Source organism: Coenobita brevimanus, chromosome 37 (assembly GCF_032717465.1).
Source record: "Coenobita brevimanus isolate Jiangsu-jjx chromosome 37, ASM3271746v2, whole genome shotgun sequence".
Taxonomy (NCBI): Eukaryota; Metazoa; Arthropoda; class Malacostraca; order Decapoda; family Coenobitidae; genus Coenobita; species Coenobita brevimanus.
This window is the reverse complement of record NC_136990.1, coordinates 11,547,545-11,563,486: the sequence shown is the minus strand read 5'-3', so window position 1 is coordinate 11,563,486 and position 15,942 is coordinate 11,547,545. Positions and strand designations below refer to the sequence as shown.

Below are 15,942 nucleotides of genomic sequence, written 5' to 3'. Positions count from 1 at the left end.
GGCAGCGTTTAAAGATTTCCTGTGTATAAGTGAAGACAAAGGCGAGCTGCAGGTCTTGGTGAATGAGTTTGGGAGAGTGTGTAAAAAACGGAATCTAAAGGTGAATGTAGGGAAGAGTAAAGTTGTGGTTTTCGAGAGAAACGAAGTCACTGAATGTACAATGAGGTTGGATGACGAGGAAATGGAAAATGTGAGTGCGTTTAAGTACTTGGGTAGTGCGATGAGTAAGGATGGAAGTTTGGAGGATGAAGTGCCTCAAAAAGAACAACAGGGAAGAAAGACTGCTGGTTCTTTGAAAATAGTGATAAGAGACAGGGAAGTGAGCATGGAAGTAAAAAAAGTCGTTGCATGATGTGATACAAACTATGACTTATGGATGTGAAGTTTAACACTTGTTGGAAGAGCAGTGGAAATGAGTTATTTTCAGAAGAGCATGAGGAGTTACGTGGAGAGACAGACTGACAAATGAGGAAGTGACAGAGCTTTGTGGTGTGGATGTGGATGTGATAGAAAACGTTAGGAGAAATACACTGAGGTGGTTTGGTCATATGCATAGGATGGAGAGCGAAAGAATAACATGGAGAGTGTATGTGAGTGAAGTGGAGGTTGGGAGATGGAGGGGGAGACCGAGGATGAGACGGAGGGATGGAGTGGAGAGGTATATGAGAGAGGAAGTTGTGAGCTGAGTTGAGGGCAGCGAAATGGCAGGGGACAGGGCGACATGGGGGCGATTGGTTTGTGGCAACCCCTTACGGTATTAAGACGTCTGACGATAGATAGATAGATAAAGCATTTTTTTTTTCAATGTCTCTGCTGTTTCTGGGAGTAAGACAATATCATCGGCAGATCTTAGATGTTTTAAGTTTTCTTCACCTATGTTGGCCTCTATTGTTCTTCCAATCGAACTTTCTGAAAATACTTTCAAATCATGCCAAATAATTTTGGTGAAATTATATCTGCCTAACGCATCTCTTTCTCAGTCTGATTTTTTTTTTCTGTGAGTCACTATGTTGCTTAGCTGTAGCAGTTCCATCTTTGTATTATGTTTTCGAGCAGTTTTACAATGTTCTCGGTTACTCGTTGTTCCCACAATGAATCTACAATTGCAATGCGTTCCACTGAGTCGAAAGCCTTTTCATATATAACAAAATCTAAGCACAGTAGTTGAATAAATTCTGTAGTTTTCTTGATTAGCTGATTCATTGTGTGTAGATGATCAGTAGTCGAATTCAGGCTTCGGAATCCGCCAGCTCACGAGGTTGGTTTTCTTCGATATTTGTTGTTATGCAGTTCGTACGGACTTTAAGAGTTTGTAAATAACAGACAATAAGCTATCAGGTAGATAGTTACTAAGATCTTTTGAGTTGCCTTTCATGTAAAGCAAACTAACTATTAGATTACACCATGTTTAGGGAATTTTCATTTTCTTAATACGCTGGGTAAATAAGAGGGCTAGCCTGTGTTGTAATTCTACTTTTGCATCCGACAGCAAATCCGCTACTATTTCATCCTCTCATAGGACCTTTCCTCTTTCCTTACTTATAACTGAAATGTTTACTTCGTCTATTTTCACCTCTTGTATTTCACTTGTGTCAACTGAGAAGTTAGCTATTGGTACTATTGTCTTTGACGCATACAGTTCTTTGTAAATTTCTACAGCTGTTTTCACAATCTCTCTGCATTAATTGCAACATCATTTTTGTCTCATTTATATAGTATGTCACTTTCCCAGTGCCATATTGCTTCAGACCTGTTTTTTCTCCATTATTTGATGTCATTTCTTCGAAATGATCAATGGTTCTCTTTCGTTTTCTTGCTCTCTGTCTCTAATTTAATTCTTCTCATTACATTTCATTTTTCTTTATTTTTACTTTCACCTCGTTTCTTTTCATGAGCTCGAGGGTCGTTTTTGAATACTCGTTAGCTTTGGGTGAATTAGCTTGCCCTACTGCCTCCACTGATTCCCGTAACACTTATGTTAGTGAATCAGTCAGTTCAACAGTGTCACATTCAGCGTAACTTAGAACTTAAAACCTGTTCTTTATCTCTAACTGAAAGGCTGCTTTGTTTTTGTTTACTTTACTGGGCATATCTTTTTATTTTTAATCAGCTTCTTTGCTTCACTTTGAAAATAAATTTGGCTGTGCAACCTACCATTCTATGGTCACCTCCTATATTCCTCTGTTGATAACTGTGGCATTTATGATTGTATTCTTCTTCTCTGCTACAATGAATTCGATTTCATTCTTTGTTTCTCCATTTGGACTTCTCCAGGTCCATTTTCTCCCTGTTCTTTTGTGGAGCAAGGTATTCATTTTTCCTATGTTATGCATTTCACCAAACGTAGCACTATTTCAGCACCTGTCATTCCTCTCGTCTATTCCGAATTTTTCTATATAAGCTTCTCCATATTCTGGCTTGCCACCTTTTGCATTAAAGTCTCCCATGAGTATGTTATGTCTGGTCTTTTCTTCTTCCATAATCTGGGAGATTTCGTCATACTGTCTCTATTTCTTCTTCTGTGCATCTAGAAGTGGGGGCATAGATCTCTATTACTTTATGGTATATCTTTTGTATAGTCTAATTCCAGTCCATACTATTCTATCAGACACTCTGCTGAATTTAATAATGTTCTCTGCAAGATTTTTGGATATTATAAATCCTCTTCTACTAACTCTTTCATTCTGCCGTCCTCTTTATTACAATAGGTGGTTGCTGTTTTGAAGCAGAATTAAATTTTCTTCTCCTCTGTGGATCTTGTTCAGATCTATTATATCCCAAACCAAAATTTTCTAATTCTGTCATTAAGGTGTCAAGTTTGAAATCTGTGATGCTTCTTAGATTGTCTATGTAGATTTTCATAGATTTCACTTTGTTTAACGTCCCCGTCTGTGATTTGCCGAGACAGTGGCTACTCAGTTTCGGCGTCACACTGCCCGTAAGTGCAGGAGGCAGTGCAGTTGGAGCTTTAATAGATGATCGAACACGAATGACCAAAAAGTAATTAACAGTACAGTAGATCCAGCTGTTGCTGACGGGATTATGGCAAATAACCTCACTTTCCTGCCAGATAGTTTTTGGTAAGATGTAATTTTTGTGTCACCTTATTCAGTATAGTGTTTCACTGGACCCTATATACCTATTGTTCCATGGTCCGCGTCGTCTAATAAGGTACCTTATCTAACATTTTTTTATTTTATGCGAGGAACAAGGAACCAAAGGCCCTCAAAACAGTTCCTTCCAAGAAAAAAACAAAAATAATACAAAAGAGAGCCAAATTCAAGATCCGTTCATTTCGAGATGCCTGGACACACTGCGTTTGAAAGACTGGAGATCATAGGAAGGAGGAAATACAGACAGAGGGGGACAGTTCCAGAGCTGACCTGTGGCATAAATAAAGGACTGGGAGTAACGGTTAACTCTTGTATTAGAGAGTTGGACAAAAAATGGACCAGAGTTTGTTGCTAGACGGGTGTTACGCACCCGTCGTAGAGATGAGGGATGCAAGCAGACAGTTCAGAGGAGCAGTGACCATTGAAGTAGCGATAGAAAAGAGATAAAGATGCAACAGTGCGGCGAATAGACAAAGGTTGAAGGGAGCCAGTAAGAGGAGAAGAGTTAATGAGACGAAAAGCCTTTGATTCCACCCTATTGAGAAGAGCTGTATGTGGGGAGCCTCCCCACACATGGGAGTTGTGCTCTACACAGGGGCGAATAAAACCCGTGTATAAAGTCAACAACTGTGCAGGGGTAAAGAAGGCACGGAGTCAGCTTAGCACACTCAATCTCTTGGAAGCAGATTTTACAAGAGATGCAATATGATCTTTCCAAGATAAGTCCCGAGTGAATGACACCCCAGGCATGTTCAAGGATGATGCAGGATTAAGCTGGATATTATTAAACATTAGTGGGTATACCTGTGGAAGATTTTGTCGGGTTGATAGGTATAAAAACTGAGTCTTTATATACATTAAAAACAACAAAGATTATTCTTACCCCAATCAGAGATACGAGCCAAGTCAGACATTAGGTGTGCCATAGCCTCATCCCTTGTTTGTTGAAGTAACTGCTGAGATGGACGTTGTGGAAACCGAATGGAATGGTGAAGAGTGGAATCATCAGCGTACGAGTGCATAGGGTTAGATGTACAGCTTAGAAGATCATTGATGAATAAAAAGATGGGAGTTGGTGATAGGACAGAGCTCTGAGGAACACCCCTGTTGATAGATCTAGGAGAAGAACGGTGGCCGTCTACAACAGCAGCTATAAAACGACCAGAAAGGAAGCTATAGATGAAGGAAAAGATAGAAACAGTAGAAGCGCAGTTTGGAAATGAAAAATTTATGCCAGACTCGATCGAAAGCCTTTGAGGTGTCAAGTGCAATGACAAAGCTTTCACCAAAGTCCCGAAAGGAGGATGACCAGGAGTCTTAAAGGTAGGTGAGAAGATCGCCAGTGGTGCGTCCCTGACGGAACCAATACTGACGATCAGAAAGAAGATTGTGATAGGAAAGATACCTTAAAATTCTTCTGTTAAGAATAGACTCGAAAACCTTTGAGATACAGGATGTTGAAGCAATTGGACGATAGTTACTGTAGAGGGTTGGGAATTGTCATCCTTCTTTGGGACTGGCTGAATGAGAACAAACTTCTAGCAAGAAGGAAAGGTACAACTTGAAAGACAAAGGCGAAAGAGTTTGCCTAGGCAGAGTGTAAGCACTGAAGCACAGTTCTTGAGGACAACAGGAAGGACTCCATCAGGCTCATATGCCTTGTTAGTATTGAGGCCAGCGATGACAGAAAATACATCATCTGAAGAAATTTTAATGTCAGCCACGAGGAAGTCAGGGAGGGGAAGTGATAGAGGAACAGCACCGGAATCGTCTAAGGTGGAATTGGTGGAGAAAGTCTGAGTGAAGAGATCTGCTTTATTAGTAGAAGAAATAGCTACAGAACCATCAGAGTAGAAAAGAGGAGGGTAGGATGATGAGGTAAATTTGTTTGAAAGGTTTTTGGCAAGGTGCCAGAAGGAGCGGGAAGAATTCGAGTTGGAGAGTTGAGAACATTTAGTACGAATGAAATTTTTTTTTTAGGAGAGCGAAGAACAGACTTAGCACGATTCCGGGCAGAAACATAAAAAAGATGTGATTCATGGGTGGGTTGGCTCTGGTATCTTTTATAGGTCCTCTCCTTGTTGCGGACAGAATTAGAACACTCATGATTAAACCAAGGCTTTCTTGCATCAGTCAAAGGATATCAGAAAGGAATGTATGCTTCCATGCCCGAGAGAATAACCTCAGTAAAGTGCAAGGCACACTCAGATGGCTCCCGGCCATGGAAGCAACAATCACTCCATGGAAAATCAAAGAAGTACTGCCACAGGGCCTCCCAATCTGCAGCTCGCAAGCGCCACAGACAACGTTTCTTTGGAGGGTCCACAGGCCGTACCGGAGCAATAGGACAGGTTAAAGGTAATAAGGTTATGATCGGAGGAGCCCAACGAATAGAAAAGATTATCAGTGTAAGCAGGAGGATTAGTTGTAAGGAAGAGGTAAAATATGTTGGACCTCTCTCCAAGGCAGTCAGGGATACGGGTAGAGTACTGTACAGGCTGCTGTAGGTCATGAAGGACAGAAAAGACATAGGCTTGTTCACCAGGTGGATCAGTGAAAGGAGAGGAGAGCCAAAGGTGGTGGTGAACATTGAAATATCGTAGAATGGAGATTTCAGAGAAAGGAGAAATGGATAGAATGTGTTCCATCGTAGAAGTAAGATAGTCGAAGAATTTTTGATAGTCAGTAGAATTAGAGGATAAGTAAACAGCGCTGATATATTTAGTCAGAGAATGACAGGAAAGCCGAAGCCAGAGAGTAGAGAATTCAAAAGAATCAAGTTCAGGAACACGATGCGTTCCCCTAGTTGCTCTCTCTCTCTCTCTCTCTCTCTCTCTCTCTCTATATATATATATATATATATATATATATATATATTTTTATACTGAGTGTATAAAGATCTTAACGGCGGTTAGTAACTTACCAACCACACCATTCATTAACAAAACCCTCTATAATCCATCTCTGTTTACCATGAAGTACTCTCCCCAGGTCCATTAATGAGATAAATTTCTTTTGAACCATGCACTAGCCTTCTCCACTTTTATATCTAATTGTAAATCCACACATCATCTACTACTCCTTAAATTACCGTGTTCGTCACTCACCATGATATATCCCCTACATTTTATAAGATAATTCTTACAAACACATTTCATACCGCGCTTAAGAGACTTCCGGGACGATTATTTTTGTACTATCTTCACTCGCATTGATTCTGGTACAGGGTTGCAATAACAGCCTTTTCTTCACTCTGCTGGAACAGTTTTACTCGTCTAATCTTTCTTGCATATCTCGAACACTTCATTCCAGTCTCTCCACTACATAACAATCATCTCTGCATTCATCTCATCAACACCTGCTGCTTTCTCATTCTTCTGCCTTTTTAGAGCATTCTTCACATCTGCCAATGTCAGATTTCCGGGCACTACATCCCTTCTTTGCACACCACCAAAACCAATGATCTATACACCCGCCCAGCTCTCACCGTTCCCCTTGATTTGTCTTCCTATATATTCTCTTCATCTGTTGCTTACTTCAGTTCCATTAGTTAGTAGTCTTCCACTTTTATCCCTCACAGTTTCACACTTCATACCACTTTCACTTTTACACTTTGAAACCTGGACGTAAATCCTTTTGTTGCAGGTCATATATGCGAAAACTGTGAGTAGCTTTCTGCCTTAACGAACTTTGTTATCGGCACACACAACATTTAATGAGGAGGATCGGAACAACTGTCTGCCTTATTGTACAATCGCCCCCATTTAGAGTATGGTGTTTTGGGGGATCATCTGTCATACTATTGTATATATATATATATATAGCGTCTCACTTCTGCTGTTCGAACAGTTCAGTTATAATGATCAGATCACAGTCGACGTGAGACGTAAACATATACAGTACATGATTGCCACATCAGACTCTCACCACCATTCACGAAGTACTTACAAGTGGAGGGAACTGAACTTCGTATTGTCGATAATCATAACCTTGGGCTTTCTCTTCTTTGCACAGGACTGTTTACTGAGGGTAAGATGCCCTTCTATGTTGACCGCAAGGTTGGCCCCGATGGAACCCCCACCATACCTCAAATGGTTCACAAGGCTTTGGGCATTCTGACGAAGGCTGAGAATGGCTTCTTCCTCTTGGTAAGTCTACTGGTCTAGTGCTGTTACTTCCAGACGATTATATTTAACTTATAAATGCCCTCTAATAGTGTGGAGGTTAATTAAGATTGTATACATCCCTCTCCAGCACTCTGCTTCATGTGCTCCACACGTCGTTGAGGAGGCCTACTAAGACTGAATATGATTTTCTTCCCTGGTTAGTCAGTCAGCAGCTGTCCTTATTCTTTACAGCCAGATGAAGGCATTTTTTCATTCATTATTACTCTCTCGTCTATTTTATAAAATTTATTAGATATTTCCTAAGCGGGAGGGAAAAAATATGACATTCATTTATTCCTTCACTACTTGAGATATGCTGAAAATTAAAAACGTTTGGAAATAGCAGAAATAAACTACTACAGTATGTTGGCCCAGACGAAAGCCCTATCCTGCTGACTGTGGCTTCTTTTTGAAATTATATTGGTATATTTTTGTAACGTCCTGGCGATGATACATGACCTAAGAAGGGCCTGGAGTAGTGTAGGGCTTATTAAAGGACTGTATCTTACTTTTCCTTCACCCTGCCTCAAATGCTTCATAGGGTTTGGGTAAAGTTACTACATCTGGATATGGGTTTTCTTTTGGGCAAGTCCTCATTTTTTCATTTATATTTTATTCTAGCCTCTTCATGACTATTTTCTTCAGCTTAGGAAAACACCTTAATAATGAAGGGATAATGATTAGTAAAAAACAAGTAGCCTCCCCTGCTTCTTTCTTTGGTAAGTTATTTAACAGCTATCTTATGCCTTTCAGCTAGACGACATGATCATTGTTTACTGTTGCTCTCTCTTGATATTATTTTGGTTAGAGAAGATTTTTAGAGATGAAATGCTTAGATATAACCTTCATTCGACCCTTAACTACACAATGTCTTCCCAAACTGAATGAAAATGTCTGGAAGTGGCAGGATTATACTAACCCTACTATGTTACTTCTAGACGATTATATTTAACATTACAAGGCTCTGTGGTGGCAATGGAGTTTATTAAGACTGTACCCAACCCCAGCCTGTTATAAAATTCTCACCTAAACTAAGTAAAATCCACTAAGAAAAGCAGCAAGAATAAAATGACTCCCGACATTTACATTCGAAGTCCATATTGACATTCGGGGCAGGAGTGCAACCGTGCTGGAGAGGGCTAAGATTTCCTTTACCCTGTCCAGCAGCACTTCAAGGTAGTTGACCTTATAACTCAGGAATGGAATTTTTGAACATATTTACAACTGATTCCTTGGCGTAACAAAGATTTTGTTGTATAATTGCAATTTCAATCACACATCACCTGCACTAGCTTTTAGTACGAGCGAGCGGGCGATGTTTACACTCAGTTAAGTTTGGAAATGAGTGGCCCGGCCAGACCCGACCGTCACGCAACGCAGAAGCTAATAACTTTACTCCTGTGTGAAGTAGAGCTGAGATTCTTTCTGCATGTGATAAATTCATTCAATAAATTTTATCAGCTAAAAACTCACCAATAAAGGCATAGGAACCCTTTGGAATCTCGAATGTGTTCGGCTCAAATCGCTGAACGCCTGAATTACGAAATCAAATAAAAAAAGATCCTCCCTTGTGACTTTTTTTTTTTTTTTTTTTTGGCATCAACTCTAACAAATAAAAATCGGAGAGTCCGCCTACAATTTTACATTGACGTTTTTGTCATGTTTTGATGGTGAAAAATCCAAGTGAAAACATCCCATATGTGGCTTTAATCATCTCATCAATAACCAAGTCTTTACCGTAAAATGGTGCTCGCTCGCCCGTCACGCGCTCACAAGGCGCTGTTCACTAGTATTTTTATCAGACGCTTTAATTCGGTATTTGCAACATTTTTTTCCTTTAGTGCTACCTACCTTGCAGTTCAACTTTTATCTACATTAAACATGGCTACTTGTTTGATAGAAGCAGCAATTTTACCGCGTCCTTCCCAGACAAAAGAAGGTACTAGATCATATGGCAGGGATATGGTTCGGTTAGGTAGGTTAGCATAATATCAAAACAGGATCTTTTGATGGTCTTTAGTATGATTAACTGACTCTGACACCCATTCACATTGAAAATCGTGCATTTATAGAGGTGGGGAGAGGGAGTTCCAAAAAATTTTTTTTTGCTTTGCAAATTAAATTCGAAAAGAGCACATTAAAACGACTGAAAAAAAAAAATTATGTTCAAATCACTAACAGCTTGAACCAGCAAATTTACCGAGTTGTTTCACAGGAATATTTAGAGATACGTGCAGATTCTTTAATCTCTTATTTTTTCCTTTTCTTCCTGCAAAGGCAACACATAGATTATGATAACCTTCCTCTTTTACCTATAATCAGATTTTGCACAGAGAGCAAGACAGAAGTTTTTACACGCCTTTTATTCTTCATGCAAGAACAAATCAATTTACAACTAGGAGTCAATCGTAAAATCTTAGAGTAACTCATTCTGTTCTGTCAGTCAGGGCATACGGTCCTGTAAATTCAGTTTCACCTATGACTGGTGGCGGCGGGTGGTGGTGGTGGAGGTGGGGGGCGAGGAGGAATGAATCCCTTTTTCGCCGAAGGTCCTTGGTAGGTCTCCAGCACCGTAGATACAGGCCACCTGGTTTTATGGGTTGCTGTTTCAACCTGATATAAATCTTTACCTTAACTTGGACCAGATTTTTTTTCTTCGTAGGTCAGTAGCGAAATAATTTGATACTGTGGCTTTACACCCTTTCCACAGCGCTTCTTTGTGATTAGCATCATATTGTAGTGTTTGCCTCCCGTTATAACTCAGCATTTATAATGTAAAGATGGCAGTTGTAGATTAAGTCCCAGTAAAAAGTGGATAGTACTGTGGGCCAAGCCAGTGTATAACGCTTGGAGATCGATTCAGGAAATAACCTGCAATATGACGAAAAACATGGTCAGTTTAAGGTGAAATAACATTCTGTCCAGTTGTAGACTTGAAGCCGAGTGGTGTGCATTTCAGTTCGCTCCTTTGTGTCAGGTTCCACAATGCAGAACACAACCTGAGGACAACATATATTCCACAAAGACAAATTTGACCGGAAGATATTCTGGAATGTTGGTTTCACGGGCTGGGTCCTGGAGTGTTGGAGAGTGGATGAGGCGGTGAAGTTAACAAAGAGAATGCGAAAAGATGTTTGCTGTGTGCATGAAGTTAGATGGAGAGAGGTAGTCAAAGGATGCCTGTGAGAAGAAAAAATAAATCAGGTGTGAGGAAAACGCAGGTATTGGTGATATAGGAGTGTTATTGGATGAGAAACGGGTAGATTAAGTCCTTTAATATAGAAGATACAGCCATATGGCGTTGCTTTTGAAGAAGACATTTGGATGGAGCATTGTGGGTGTAAACTCGGCATAGCTCCTCAGTGTGGACTGAGTGAGAATGAGTTGTGGAATGAGTTTGTAAATGCCGTGGTTGGAGTGAGTGATGGGGATACTGTAATGATTAGTTTAGGGGTACAGAGTCCAAGATGACTGGTCATTTAATTATTTACTTATTTTAATTTAAGGAAGAAAGATCCATTAGCTAGGAGTTTGCAAAGATGTCTCTACTAGAAAGAAAAAGGCAAAAGAAAGCCAATATATAGATCTGATCTTTTCCCGGTATTTGGACACGTTACATTTAAAAGATTGGGGGTCACAGGCAGAGGAAAAAACAGTGAATAAAACAGTTCCAGAAATGACCTGTTACATATATGAACAAGAAGCGGTGCCGAGGCACAGCAAACCCGTCCCTGGCAGTCACTTTAGTGCTGTCGTATAAACACAACAGGATATCTAGTTAAAGGTGCCACATATCAAATCTGGAGTAAATCGGGTGAAAATTGACGATGTTATGCCCATTTGAAATTTTAGGCCCAACCCACCTGACATTGACCCCCTACCGCTAACTGGGGGATGACCCCCCTGATGTAATGAGACATGTTATAGGATGGAGATTTGAAGGATACACCTTTAGCTTTGGTTTCGTGTCGATATGACGAATTTGAAAGGGGTTATGACGAAAAAAACGATATATATATATATATATATATATATATATATATATATATATATATATATATATATATATATATTCCCAAATACATTTTTTGGGTCTACAGCCTGGGCCTTGGCCCAATTTGGCCCCAAATTTAATCAGGTGATCACGGCGGCATATAGTGTTAAAACAAAGACACCTAAAAACACGAACCCGTGAACACTTAGGTCGTTCAGTTCGAAGAGGCTAGTACAGTCCACCACACTCGGCAATACGAGACCACTCACAACAACACGGCCATCCTTTGATCCTTTCCCTCATTCCCACTTCACAGTCCTTGGTAGTAGCAGCACTGACACAGACCTCCTGTTATGGAAGCTTTGTACCAATATAGCCTTAACCCTTCAATCAGTGACATGGTTTCTTTTTAACTGTTTTGTTTTCCACACTATTATTATTATTATTATTTTTTTTACAGTATTGCACTTAATATTTTTAAGAAGCGAGATTTGCCAGTTAGGTAACCGAGATTTTTCTCGACGTTTCCTGATATTTACGGTAGCTAGTTTCGGTATGAGTCAGTTGCCAGTTTGCCTGCTGTTTGTGAGCGTAGTTATTTCGTAAGTTATGCATTGATTTTTCTGCTATTTTTCTTTATAATGTTTTATTTAAGTGGTTGCTTGTTAAATTATGTAGTTTAAGTTCGTATGGTAAATGATTTCTAGTGTTATGTAATGTAAGACAGCTTTGGCATGTTTTGGTTGTCTCTGAATTGGCAACTGTTGCCCGTCGAGAGTAAACACGAAGTTTCGAGAGTAATGGAAGCTTATAAAAGATGAGGTAGAGATTATTACTGGTCTAGTTGGGTGTCAGGTCAGTTTGAGTGAAGTGCAGTCGGTTTTGGTGTAGTGTAGTGTCAGTGAAGATTGTATATTTTTGGTACTTGTGAAAACAGTGGCAAATAGTGACGAGTTATTGAAGTTTGTATATCACTGGTACTTGAGATGACAGTGAAGTGTAATAACTGTGAAGTGCTATTAAGCATTAAGTGTAACAGCAGTTGGTAAAGTGTGTATAGCTCCAGTGCTTGTGAAAACAGCAAAATGGAGTTGGAATGTATTAACTAGAATTATTTGGAAAATAAAGATAGTGAACTTTAAGGAGCGAGTGTTTATTTTCGCCTCAGCTAATCTTGTTTACTGCAGACATAACACTCTAAATTATTTAGCATACAAAATTAACTTATACTACATGATTTAACAATCACATAAATAAAACATTATATAGAAAAAGGGCACAAAAATTAATGCATGACTTACAGAACAACTACGCTTTCAAAAAGCAGGCAAACTGGCAACTGTGACTCGTACTGGAATGACCGTAAACATCGGGAATCGGCAAGAATTGTCGAGACTGTTTAACTACCAAATCCTGCTTCTTAACACTAGCCCCTCCCTAGTCCTTTGTCGTCCCGACAAAACTATGCAGGATGTACCAACATAAACCTTAATGCTAATGAAACATCTAACTTTACACAAACTAATCCTTCAACTTATCAGGTCTTCTTCTATGCCACTTCCGATGACGTCCTTGCTCCTCCACACACTCCACTCCTCCAGGAAGGTCTTGGTCCTCTTCCTGATTTACTTCTTCCCTTGGGAAACTGTCACCATCCCCTTGCACTTCAGCTCCATGGTCCTCCTTAACATCCTCAGTTGCGGCAGAGCACGATACCTTGGAGACATCCCAGCTGTACTGTCCTGGCCCATGGTACTGCCACAGACGGTTCACATGCACCACCTTTGGGTGAGACTTCCTGCCTCCCCGAATCCGATACGTTATGTCTGATAGGTGGTCCAACACAGCATAAGGCCTGTCCCATGGGCTTTGCAGCTTCGGTGACTGTCACTTCTTTCGCTGAGGATGGTCACCATCCTTGAAGCTCACCTCTCTTGCCTTGGCATCGTACTTGCACTTCATCTCTTCTCCTGAAAACTTAAGGGCTCCTCACACTTGATGATGTTCCTCAGTCAGCCTTTCCTGAAGGTGCTTTGCATAGCTGGTGGTGTCTGTAGGCAGCTCTTCACCAAGTGGTCTTCCCATTAACAAGTCAATGGGTAAGAGTAACTCATGGCCCAACATCAGCTTTGCAGGAGTGTAGCCAGTAGGCTCATGGGATGCCGATCAATATGCCATCAGCAATGCAGGTAATTTCTGGTCCCATTCTGTTTGTCCATCTACGTAGTACTTGGCCAGTTCTTGTCCTAAGGTCCAATTGAATTTCTCCACCATCCCATCTCACTGTGGCCTTAATGGGATTGTCCTGGTCTTCTTGATGCCCCATAACTTGCAGCACTCACAGAACACAGCAGACTCAAAGTTTCTACCCTGTTCTGAACGTGGCGCTTGTGGCATCCCTAAACGACAGAAAAACTGGTCAACAAACACCTGAGCAACAGTTACAGCCTCTTGATCGGGGATGGCATTGGCTTCTGGCCACTTTGTGAAGCAGTCCATGGCGACACATATATACCGGTTTCCTCTTTCAGTGAGTGGCAAAGGTCCAGCATTGTCCACCGCTACTCTTTCCATCGGTGCACCCATTTGGTACAGCTGGAGAGGGGCGTAATAAAATTTTTTGGGTCCCTTCTTGGCACAGCATACATAACAGGCCTGACACCACTCTTCAGCATTCTGATGCATGCCAAACCAGTAGAACCCTTAACGCAGCTGGCTCAGAGTTTTCTTCACTCCTAGTTGCCCACTAGTAATCTGGTCATGGGACTCATCCAAGATGTCAGACATCATCTTCGGGACCACCGGTTGCCAATTCTTGCTGAGGCCATCGGATATCTCCCACTGACGTTCCAGTACTCCGTTGTTCAAATGAAGAAGATCCCACTGACTCCAGTAGCTCTTGGTTGCCGGGCTTAACCTGGAAATTTCTTCCTTCATTTTCCCCATGAAAGCATCCAGCTGTCCTTGCTTCCCTCTGTTGCTCGTGCATTGCCTCTTGAAATTGTTCATATAATTCTTTTTGATCTTCACATTGTGCCTGTAGTTGTTCACTCTGTGCTTGCAGTAGTTCTTTGAGTTCTTTCTGTTGTTCATTCTGTGCCTGTAATTGTTCCTTGAGTTCTTTCTGTCCTTTATTCTGTGCTTGTAGTTGTACACTTTGTGGTTGTAACTGTTCTTTAAGTTCGTTCTCTTCTTCGATTTGTACCAGTAATTGTTCTGTGAGTTCTTTCTTTGAAACTTGTAACAGCAGCTTCATGATTGCAGCCATTGACACCTCCTCCTTATGCTCAGCTCGAGACCTTGTCTGCACACGTTCTGCTTCCATGTTGAAGGTTAAACTCACTGCTGCACTTAAGTTATTCACACTCCTGACACCTGTATTACATCCCCATCTCACACTGCCACAGACTCCAACAGCAGTAGTTCAGTATAGGAAGGACGTTGCCCAGTGAGCTGTTCTTCCTATGGTCAGCCTTTACGTGTACAGTACACAAGATCAGCTGAGGCATTGTAAATAAACACTGGGGTCTCAAGTTCTCCGTCTTTACTTTCCAAATATTTATGCTGAATGCTTTCCAACTTCTCTTCCCTATTCTCACAAGCACTGGAGCTATTCAAACTTTACTAACTGCAGTTACACTTAATGCTTGACAACACTTCACCATTTTTACAAGTACTGATGATATACAAACTTCAATAACAATTCACTGTTTGCCAACACCACTTCGCTGTTTTCACAAGTACAAACTTCACTGACACTACACTACGCTCAAACTGAAGTGAAAACTGACTGAACTTCCTCTAGTCTCTTCCCCATCCTTATATCAGCTTCTTATATTCTAGAGTTTTCTACATTGTACGAGAACAACAGTTGCCAACTCAGAGATATCCAAAACATGCCAGAGTTTTTCTACACTGTGTAACACTCTAAATTATTTTGCTTACAAACTTAAATTATATTACATAATTTAACAATCACAAAAATAAAACATTATTGAGAAAAAGGGCACAAAAAATTAATGTATAACTTAAATAACAACTATGTTCACAAACAGCAGGCAAACTGGCAACTCTGACTCATACCGGAACCACTGTAAACATCGGGAATCAGCGAGAAGCGTCGAGACTGCCTGATTACCAAATCTCGCCTCTTATCACAGTGCTTGTCCTCCTCTCTGCATCTAGCAAAAACGTGCTGTGCAAAGGGTACTGGGCCCTAGTAATGTCTTATTCTGCCACGGGCTTAAGATAAATAGGCTGCTGAGGAACGTAAATCTCTACCTAGTTTACTAACTTTTAAAAACTGCCTTGTGGAGTGCGTGTCCTGTTTCCTTCAATATACCACCCATTGTTGTTAACCTCTTGTATTTCATTAGCTTGGCACTGGAGATGGCCGCATATCTGTGGTGGCATTAGCAAGCCTTGATGGAAAACCTGCCATGACAAGATATTATTACATTCCGTGAGGAGGAACTGTATCGGCCTGCAAACATCCCATACCTTTCCCCATCCACCAAAGAGGGGATGGTGGGCTGCAGTCAGGCGCAAAGCCGCATTCCTAAAGACACGCTCGACATTTTTTTTTCGGCTAGAGAACTTACAGCTTCTCTGGCTTGCAAGTCCCTTTTACTCCTCCTGGCTCAACTCCAGCCCACAAATTAATTGTCTA

General features: G+C 40.8%; 1 protein-coding gene across 1 annotated transcript in view; it reads left to right on the top strand.

Annotated features, from left to right (window-relative positions):
- Positions 1 to 15,942, top strand: part of LOC145396356 (alkaline phosphatase-like) — a 93,141-nt gene that overhangs the window by 57,154 nt on the left and 20,045 nt on the right. The window contains exon 7 of the mRNA XM_080269748.1: positions 7,128 to 7,261. Coding sequence (XP_080125874.1) covers positions 7,128 to 7,261 — 134 coding nt within the window. The remainder of the gene's footprint in view (positions 1 to 7,127; positions 7,262 to 15,942) is intronic.